The 10,444-nt window shown below is 41.1% G+C and overlaps 1 protein-coding gene across 1 annotated transcript; it reads right to left on the bottom strand.

Moving 5' to 3' along the window:
- Positions 1-2,632: 2,632 nt before the first annotated feature.
- LOC309564286 (uncharacterized protein) lies at positions 2,633-7,660 on the bottom strand (the record flags this gene model as incomplete). The annotated part of the gene is made up of 3 exons (XM_082268912.1): positions 7,563-7,660; positions 6,888-6,938; positions 2,633-2,985 (listed from the first exon to the last, which is right to left on the bottom strand). Exons 1-3 carry the CDS (start codon positions 7,615-7,617, stop codon positions 2,633-2,635), a joined length of 459 nt encoding a protein of 152 aa, XP_082125038.1. The 5' UTR covers positions 7,618-7,660.
- Between the last annotated feature and the right edge of the window lie 2,784 nt (positions 7,661-10,444).

The following is a 10,444-nucleotide window of genomic DNA, read 5'->3' as shown; positions in this document are numbered from 1 at the left end:
AACCATTGTAGTTACGCCCCTGGTACAGCTTGTAGAACAGTGCTGTCCCCTCAAAATAACTCAACACACAGCCATTAATGTCTAAACCGCTGGCAACAAAAGGGAGTACACCCCTAAGTTAAAATGGGCCCAATTAGCTATTTTCCCTCCCCGGTGTCATGTGACTGGTTAGTGTTACAAGGTCTCGGGTGTGAATGGGGAGCAGGTGTATTAAATTTGGTGTTAGCGCTCTCACTCTTCCATACTGGTCACTGGAAGTTCAACATGGCACCTCATGGCAAAGAACTCTCTGAGGATCTGAAAAAAAGAATTGTCGCTCTACATAAAGATGGCCTAGGGTGTAAGAAGACCAAGAAACTGAGCTGTAACATGGTGGCCAAGCCCATACAGTGGTTTAACAGGACAGGTTCCACTCAGAACAGGCCTCGCCATGGTTGACCAAAGAAGTTGAGTGCACATGCTCAGCATCATATCCAGAGGTTGTCTTTGGGAAGTAGAAGTATGAGTGTTGCTAGCATTGCTGCAGAGGTTGAAGGAGTGGGGGGTCAGCCTGTCAGTGCTCAGACCATAAACCGCACACTGCATCAAATTGGTCTGCATGGTTGTCCCAGAAGGAAGCCTCTTCTAAAGATGATGCGTAAGAAAGCCCACAAACAAACAGTTTGCTGAAGACAAGCAGACTAAGGACATGGATTACTGGAACCATGTCCTGTGCTCTAACTAGACCAAAATAAACTTGTTTGGTTCAGATGGTGTCAAGCGTGTGAGGCGGCAACCAGGTGAGGAGTACAAAGACAAGTTTATCTTGCCTACAGTCAAGCATAGTGGTGGGAGTGTTATGGTCTGAGGCTGCATGGCTGCTGCCGGCACTGGGGAGCTAGAGTTCATTGAGGGAACCACGAATGCCAATAGGTACTGTGACATACTGAAGCAGAGCATGATCCCCTCCCTTCAGAGACTGGGCCGCAGGGCAGTATTCCAACATAACCCCAAACGACCTCCAAGATGACCACTGCCTTGCTAAAGAAGCTAAGGGTAAAGGTGATGGACTGACCAAGCATGTCTCCAGACCTAAACCCTATTAAGCATCTGTGGGGCATCCTCAAACGGAAGGTGGAGGAGAGCAACGTCTCTAACATGTCATCATGGAGGAGGAGAAGAGAACTCCAGTGGAAACCTGTGAAGCTCTAGTGAACTCCATGCCCAAGAGGGTTAAGACAGTGCTGGAAAATAATGGTGGCAACAAAATATTGAAACTTTTTTGCCCAGTTTGGACATTTTGACTTAGGGGTGTTGCCAGCGGTTTAGACATTAATGGCTGTGTTGAGTTAATTTGAGGGGAGAGCACATTTACACTGTTAAACAAGCTGTACACTGACTACTTTATATTGTTGTAAAGTGTAGTTTCTTCAGTGTTGTCACATGAAGATATACATATTTACAAAAATGTGAGGGGTGTACTCATTTTTGTGAGATACTGCATTATAACTTTGTTCCTTCAGGTGTGTTGAGAGTGGGGTTTATGAGAGAAGGCTGCTTCAAGAACATCTGTGTATGCAGATTGACTTTTTTTTTGGGGGGGGGGGGCGTACTCAATGCTCTTGCTTATTTTGGGCTATATGAACCCACAAATCAATAGCGGTGACATCACTAGGGGCAGCCACAGTGCTATAGGCCATAGCCTACTGTATGTGTCCTAGGCCTACATCCAGACAGAATATATTCAAGTCTAATTGTGAGTTTTCTCTTATCGCAGCTGACCTACAATCTGTAGGCAGTTCCGTTAGTTGACACCTCTTGCCTAATTTTTTAAAGCTAAACTTTATCCATTAAACATAATACAAAATAATGTTCTTTAGCAAGGAACATACATTAATAATTATGCTACCAAAATGAGTGTGTGCTGTAAGTTGTCTCTAGCTTTGCTCCTGTTTCTTCTTGCTGAAGGCTGCCATTTTGCTGAAGCCCAAAGCCCCTGAGCAGCAGTAAATCACAGAACTAAATCCATCTATTTAACAGTTTTGAAAAACAGTTACATTCCTGGAATACCAGGATTGCTAACTGTCACATTTGCTTGTGTCCTCAACCAAACTGTCACACATCAAATGGCTGGTGTCATAACTGATCACATGTGCATCACCATGGCAGTTGCAGATCAAACAGAAGCAGCTTCCTTGGCTGTAAAGGATAGGAGGGTTTAATTCATTCCACTTTAAGGCTGTCAGCAGATCAGCCTCTATAAATTCTTCAGTGCCTAAAAATATAACTGAGCATGTGCAGAGCAGGGTGTTTTAAACAGTGTAGGCACTTATTTTTATTGTTTTAGCTATACATGCAAAAGGGGCCAGTCTAAAGTGATCTAGCAGGACTTCATTTTCTGGCTAAAGTTAAATTTTTAAGTCTACTGATTACTGCAAACATTTTAAAATCAATTTTGACAGTTATTCAAACAGACACAGGATTGCATTCCAATGCATATTCTCATATTTTATTTGTAGCAGAGGACTAACAGTAATATTGATAATATATTGTGTCATAATTGTGATTAGTGATTTATAGACAATTTGCTTGCTTGTTTCCATCTAATTTAAACATGTAATGGAGTCGTCTTACTGCTGTGACAATGCTGGATCTATTTAGAATGTTCCTGGTTTCCATGACCCTGGCACTTTGAATCTCCACTGTGAACTTTGGACTCATCATTGTGGCCTCCCTGGCCTTTGTGATCGGCACCATGATCGCCATGCCCCTTTGAGCTGTCCTGATGATCTCCATGACCTTTTGAGCTGTCCTGATGATCTCCGTGACCTTTTGAGCTGTCCTGATGATCTCCATGACCTTTTGAGCCATTATCATGGCTTCCTGCACCTTTTGAGCCATCATCATGATCTCCGTGACCTTTATGGTCTTTAGATCCACCATCATGATGTTCTTGTCCTTTTCTTCCAGCATCATGACCTCCATGGCTTTGATGCTGAGATGCACCTTAAGAAAAAAAAAATTAAAACTAAATTACCATATTGAAAAAATATCACAAAACACATTGTTTTGAATAGCAAAAATAATAAATAGTTTGTGAATTAGTTATGTTTTTTGGTTGATGCAAATTAGAATTGCTGTTTTCACGCTTTTTTTCACAGTACTGATGCTGAGACCCTAATAATTTTTTCCAAGCTTCTAGAAACATACCCGGTATATCACTCCTTTACCAGTTTTAATTGATAATAATACACCATCACATATTTACACATAGAAGGATGGTAAGCTTAATTTATGTTTGGCACAAACAGTATTTTTTTTATTTAGCTAGCTTAGAGGATATCTAAAAATATATAGTTTTTGAAACTTGTGGACCTGTTTGTAAATTGAGTAAAAACCTTGTGTGTTTATTTCTTGGTATATTTCGACTTTCATGTCATGAAATTCTATAGAAGTTTCTCAGGCTTTCTGTGAAACTTCACCCTATAAAGGCAATTATACTAAATACAATGTTTTTTTTTTTTTTTTTTTTAGAGGTAGTGTTAATTTACTGTAAAGTATTTTGTTGTCTATAAGGAGTTGTATTAAAATGCTTCTGCACATTCATCTGGGGTGGTCTGTATGAATGAATGTAAAGGTCAATGAGTGACAATGCTCATTAAAATTGTGGATTATGAATGCATTCAATTAATGTGGGCAAGCTGTATGAAAGAAGTGAAGCCTTCTCAGCCTCTGCTGCTATCCCAATAACAATGTAAAGCTATTTATAGTGGTTCAAAGGCTCAAGGTTTTTTACCTTCACACATTGTGTGCATGAAGGTAAAAAACCTCTGTGCAGCAGCCCCCTTAATACTTATTTGAGACCCATCTCAATCCAGCGATGTACAGGAGAGTCTCCGGGAACTGTCCCTCCCCATTGGCTGAGACAGCCATTTAAGAGAGAGGGTGTGGGGCCAACCCGCAGCTCTGAGTGTGAATGGACATGCAGAGCCAGGGCTCAGGAACGAGCCTGCTTGGGTGTCCCCCATTGCAAGCTGTTTGCTCTGGGGGCACTGGGCATAAGGGAGGTGCCAAGAGAGCCAGCGAGGGACCCCAAGAAGAGGAGGATGCAGGCTACCCTGTGCAAAACCACCTGACAGAGCCCTTGAGTATGACGGGTTTTTATTTATTTATTTTTTTTGTTTTTATTTTAAAGTAAGCTTTTAGTATCACTTAGGCTCCGTTCACATCTAGGCGTTTTTGGGGAGTTTTTCTGCTCTAGGATCAGCTCTTAAAATGCCCAACAAGACAAATCCTATTCATTTCAATGGCCCCTGTTCACATCTGAGCGTTTTGACGCTGTTTACAAAACACCCAACGCTCAAAAAAGTACATGAGCTTCTTTTTGGGCAGATTACAGGCATTTTCCATTGGTATCTATTCAATCAAAAAACGCCTGCACAAAAAACGCCTGTAAATCGAGGGTAAAAATCGCGGTAAAATCGCGGTAAAATCGCGGTAAAAAACACGCGAAAACGCTACGCTCAGGTGTGAATGTAGCCTAACGGCTGCAGAATGCCCCAAAATCTGCTGCTGATTGATGCAGAATGCAAAGTCAGAGGCACTGCTGATGCCAGTGAGAGAGTCTGCACTAAATGGAGAAGTAAATGGTAAATGTGCCAGGGAAAGATTTAGGCTACGTTCACATGTGGGCGTAGCAGATCGTGGACGCCTGTGTGTTACCCGTAATTTGCAAAGGCACCCCAAACGCTGCGCGATGTTACTGGCCATTTCCGCCTGCCGAATCGTGGTAACATCACGCAAACAAAATTGCGGGGACGGATGATGCCTCAAAGAAGCTCTTGTACAGCGTTTGGGGTGCCATTGCAAATCACGGCCAACGCACAGGCGTCCCGCGATTTGCAATGATTCCAGATCGCGGGCAGAATCGCTGTGATTCTGCCCGCGATCCACTACGCCCACATGTGTACGTAACCTTAATGTAGGCAGAGGTGGTAGCCAGCACAATGGTCTGCAGGAGGTAAGCCTTCTACAAATATACAGTATTGGTCGGTGCAGTGCCCAGCACAAGGCATTTGAATACGGTCTGACTTTTTTTTTTGTTTTTATTTGCTTCTCTTTTTTGTTCAAGGCAAAAGTTCTACTGCACTGCAACAAAAAGTCTATTAGGGTAAGAGTAAATGGTTATGTTTGAAAAATATATAAAATATATATCAGCATTGTTGCTTTAGAATGCAGTCATAGCTAGTTTTATTCTAAAATGCAAGAACATTTTGAATGTCATCTTTTCAATTGAGTAAAAACAAAAATTCAATTACATGTTAAATGAAGTTAGCCTTGCCTACCTTTAACTGTTTATTTCCATCATTGGATCTGGTAAACAATCTGAACTTGGAATAGTTCAGACAATTATTGGGATCCTCTAGTGATAAAAATATTTATGCTGTCATCGCTGATCTCTGTTTCGTTAATGTTAATTGTCTGGCTAATCTCTGACCCTCTGAAATATTTCTTCTGACTGGAGTTATACTTTGCTCCTCAGTTGTAGTTTTCTGAGCTCTTTTTTTTTTTTTGCATAATCCTATTTATCTAGGGGGATGCAGCATCCGTCTGATGCTGCATCTGTCCCCCGCCAGCTCTAACCCTGAGAATCGAGTGATCAAACACCGCCGATCGCTAGGTTCTCAGGGCTCCCAGAGCAGAGAGCTGGTGACTATCAGTCACCGCGCTCTGCTCTGCCCCCCCCCCCTCGCTCACTGGAGTCCTGGGCTATGGACAGAATGGGAGCAGCTGGCTCAGGCTCTCAGCGGCTCACTGAGAGTCTGAGCCGGTTGCCGGTCCAGGCATGTGGGCAGATCCCGACTTCATTGTCACAATCTTGCCCGAGCCTGGACCGGTTCTGTGATGTCAGCAGACAGCGGACTTCTGCACTCTTGTGACCTGCTGAAGTGAACTGAACGAACGGCACTCCAGCGATCCATAGGAGAAGTACAGCCAAACGATCTTTGGCAGTACTTCTCCTTTAATGCAGAGTTTTGCAAATTTGTGTTTTTGATTTTTTGGACTTATAGAGAATGCAAAGTGCATAACCATAATAACCCAAAAGACGGCTGAAGAATGAATTTTAATTGGTTGCTATGGATTACTTTATGCAAATGAAAATTTGCCGACTTTAAGGCTGTCGTGCTTATCCTTTCCCTACCATGTGCAGCAAGAATGTCCATATAATGAGACACTTAATACAGCATGTATGTGCTTGTTTTTGGTCGTTTTTTTTTTTTTTTTTTTTTGCTGGAGAGTGCAAAATCAGGTTCACATCTGTATAAAGACCAATCAGCTTCCAGGTTCTATTGCACAAGCTGAAGTTAGAAGCTGATTGGCTATCACACTAGATTCTGAGTGCTCCAGTTTTAGTAAATGTACCCCAGTGTGTCTCTAAGTAATAAAACAATTATGAACCTTTGAAAATCAATCACCAATGGCAGATCTCATATTTCTATCCTTATAGACTCCCTTTTTGTACAAGTACTTTGCTCCTTTCACTTTTTATTGAGTTAATATCATAGTTTCTGTATGTTCCTAAATCCAGTGAAATAGGTACCTTTCCTGTGCTGGTGGCTTCGATTTAGCATGTTAATGCTCAAAAGGTGTAAACTGAGCCTCAGTTGGTAATGGGACCTGCCTACAAAAATACTTGAAAGAAAGTTTAATGGCTCCAAAAAATTACCAATTGAAGGAATGCAATGATGTTCAATGCATTATGAACATCCGCCATAAACTACAGATAATAACATATCAAACTACTACTGATGCCAACTAAACTTTTTCTTTTAAGGTAGAGGTGCACGGTAAAATAATTTATTCAACAGCTAAGTCATCAGTTTTAAAAAAAATTGCTGTATTTGTACCTTTAGATAGTGCTTGGTGTGCATCATGACCCTGCAGAACAGGAATGTCGGCTGTTGAGAAAGATCATAAAGAATACTTTAACCATTTTTTTTCATTCTTCCTATGTATGATATAGAATCTAAACATAGTCTAGTCTCTTTTAGGGCAATGCATTATTACGTTACAAGCTAATAGATGTAGATTTATGAAAAAAAAAACTCTTAAATTGAGTCATATTTTTCAGATTTCAAATGGCATCACTGTTTTACTCTAACTCTAACTCCACCTCTAATGGTAAGGGGTTGAGGTAGAGAGGACTCACAGCTGTGAGTTGTGGCACAGTTGTGTCTAGATCCATGTAGTTGGAGGTACAGGATCTGGTGTACTTTTGAATAGAAATCATGTAACATCTAACATAAATCTAACACTTAACCCCGCACCAATAAAAAAAAAATAATACATGGTTTATGTATCACAGAATGCTGAAATGTATGCCTCGCATGAAATGAAATTCAAATGATAACAAGCAACCTAACCAGGAAAATTACCACAATCTCATCAAAATCCATTTATATTATAATAATGTGACTTCAGTGGAAACACTTAAAAGGTCCTCCTTTAGCCCACTGGGATTCACCATCAAATACAGTATTTACAGTCATATATATCATCTGTAGGTAGGAAGGTTTACTTACAATCATGGTCTTTAGATTGACCGCTGTGTTTTCCACTGCCTTTTGTTCCAGACATTTTTTTTTTGTCAGTCAATAGGTTGAACTAGAGGGAATGCTGGATGCTGCTTCTGCACTGTCCACCACATTTGGAGATGTGCCTTTTTATACTGCTTTTGGAACCATTATACAGTGAGTAAGCACCATGCTGTATCTGCAGGTTCTTCCATTCACCAATGGCATTTTTGAATGATACAACTTATAGCTGTAAATAAGGCAGTCCTTTAATTCAAACTATTAAGTATAATTCAAACTATTACATTTGTTTGATCTTTGTGTGCTATTACTGAACAGAAAATATTATTTCTTTAGTTCAATTAATGCTTTTATTGATAATAGCAGGTTTTGCATGAATAACCAATGTCCTAGCTCAGCCAATTATCTGTACAAAGTCGTTTATGTCAAATCAAAGGTTATGCATTCAACTCAAAGCCTTTGTAAAGGTGTGTGAAAAGATGCCTTTGTTTTTTCTTTATTATTTGTTGTATCTATTCAAATTATTCTAGTGTAGCCAATGTAAGGGGCTTGATCACACTTTTACACAGAATAGATATAGGGATTTGTAGAGCAAGTACTTCCTTTCTGAAGCATTAACGTTTCTATTAAAAAAGTACTCGTGATAGAATACATTTTTTTTTCCACACCCACCATCTTGGCACTTTGTCCACCTTGCATTGCCATAAGTGGAGGATAGTACTGGTATTCTGCCACATATAAGGCATGTGCACTTGAACTTGTTTGAGAGATGGCTGTTGTCAGGTCTTGGGCACTCCCAAGCAGAAAAAGGCAACAGCTCTCCATTGAGGTGAAGAATGGAGGGGTAGGTGCAGGATAGCTGCAGAGTGGAAGAAAGGAGACCAGTGCTCTGATGCTGCAAAGAACATAAAGGCAAAAAAATGCAGAATCCATAAAAATCAAATCCAGCACATTATTGCTCCTTCTTATGATTTTTTTTTTTTTTTTTGCACTGAATCAGATACAACATCTTGTAATCAAGTAACTGTTTCAGTGCAAAATAACATTTCATAAGGAGAAGTGATCGTGTGCCGACTTTGGAATTTGTTGGACAGGATAGCCAGAGCACCGACACACAGCCCATTATTCTTTCATTGCGGTAGAGCTTAGGTGAGTTCTTTATACTACAAGAAATACAGTACGGAGAAAAAAGGATATGTTATAGGAAACTGTAATTAAGGTAGAGTAAATGTAAGATTTTTTTTTTTGTTGTGGATAAATGAGAACATTTTCAGTTTACTATAGCAGGATTCACACTTACATTGCAAAGCATTTTTCAGGAACATTTTTTATACTCTTCACCATCCATTGACATGCATTGCCATTCTTAATCAAAGAACTTAATATTAAAAGAGATTAATGAAAAATGAACATGACTGTTTTATTTTTGGCCAATGCGTGATAACACGCTGCTTAACCATGAACCAGCACCATTAATAACAATGGCAAGCATCTGCACATGCATTAATAGATAGCTGCAAAAGAGCCGTTTGATGAATAAAATATTTTATGAAATAATTAGTATTATATTTATTGTATAATACCAATATTTTATTTAATATATAATTATATTATTTTATCTCTCATGATAATTTTCTCACTTTTTTTTTTTTTTGAAGGGTTACTTTATCACCACTAATTTTATCTTTTGCAGGCACATGTGAGAAAACCCCATTATATATGTGTGTAGCACCCTCCTAGGTAGGTGCTAGGAAACCTATAAGGGAGGCCCTGTCTGCATGTCGGGGGGGGGGGGGGCTGGTTGTTCAGCTGGGCTGTCATGTGTTTCCAGGTGTGCCTGTTGAGCTTGGGGAGTCTCCACACTGTGTCCAATGAGGGCTATCATTGGACAGTGGAGGAAACCTGGTCAATAGCACACCAGGGCTTGTATCTACCCCAGAGGGCAGAATTTGCCGCAGTGCATCCTGGGAGGGGATATAAGTCTGAGGGGAGCACATGACAGGGCATCTTTGGTGGGAAGCAGAGTCCCAAGAGGAGGGTGACGGCTGTCTCTCTTCCTGTCAGCGGCAGGAAAGGTGTCCTTGGCAGTCGGCCTAGAGGACAGAAGCTTGAGCTGAGCTGCAGAGGGGGATCCAGTGTGTTGTGGACCGAGTGGAGCTGCTGGGGCAGAAGTTTCCAGGAAAGCAGTGTCGTGAGTACTGTAAACTGCACAGGGGTCTGCCTAGGTAGGGGACCACTCCAGAAAGTCAGAGGGATCCAGGAACCAGCTAACCATGAGGAGTCTTAGAAAGGGGTGCCAGAGTCTAAGCCCTGAAGAGAAGTGTGTGCAAAGAGGGCACCTGTGCGGGCCCTGAAGTGTTAAGCGTTGCAGCAGTATTGCAAGTAGCTACCTCACAAGAAAGTGTTAAGGGAGCTTCTACAAGGACTTTGTGTCACAAGAAAGTGACAGGAGTCAGTTAAGTGCTAACAGACCGCCAGTCGGCATTCATTAGCGCCAACTGGCGTTGACTGGCATTCAGCCAGTGTCAAGTCAGCGTCAGCAGGAATTTTTTCAGTTGCCCCCCTAATATTGTGCAAATTTGAGCCAGAAGAGTATCCCACTCATCCCTTCTCGCATCCAAGTTCTCAATAAACCTAAAAACCCAAAGATACTGGACTGATTCTTGTCTCAGTGCTCACACTTGGCGAATATGCCTAACTGTGCTGCTGTTACTAGCGGTAACCCTGGCGGACCCATATCCAGCAAAATGGCTGGGAATCCTGCTACATGTGTTTATGGCAGAAAGCCTCATAGAGTACTTTAAACAGTTCTGAACCAATTCAGAGTGAGTCTGTCCCAATATAAGAGCTGAGAACAGGCTGAATGTCCA

The sequence above is a fragment of the Pelophylax lessonae genome, assembly GCF_965119305.1.
Source record: "Pelophylax lessonae genome assembly, chromosome: 9".
Lineage (NCBI taxonomy): Eukaryota > Metazoa > Chordata > Amphibia > Anura > Ranidae > Pelophylax > Pelophylax lessonae.
This window is presented reverse-complemented; position numbering and strand designations above follow the sequence as displayed.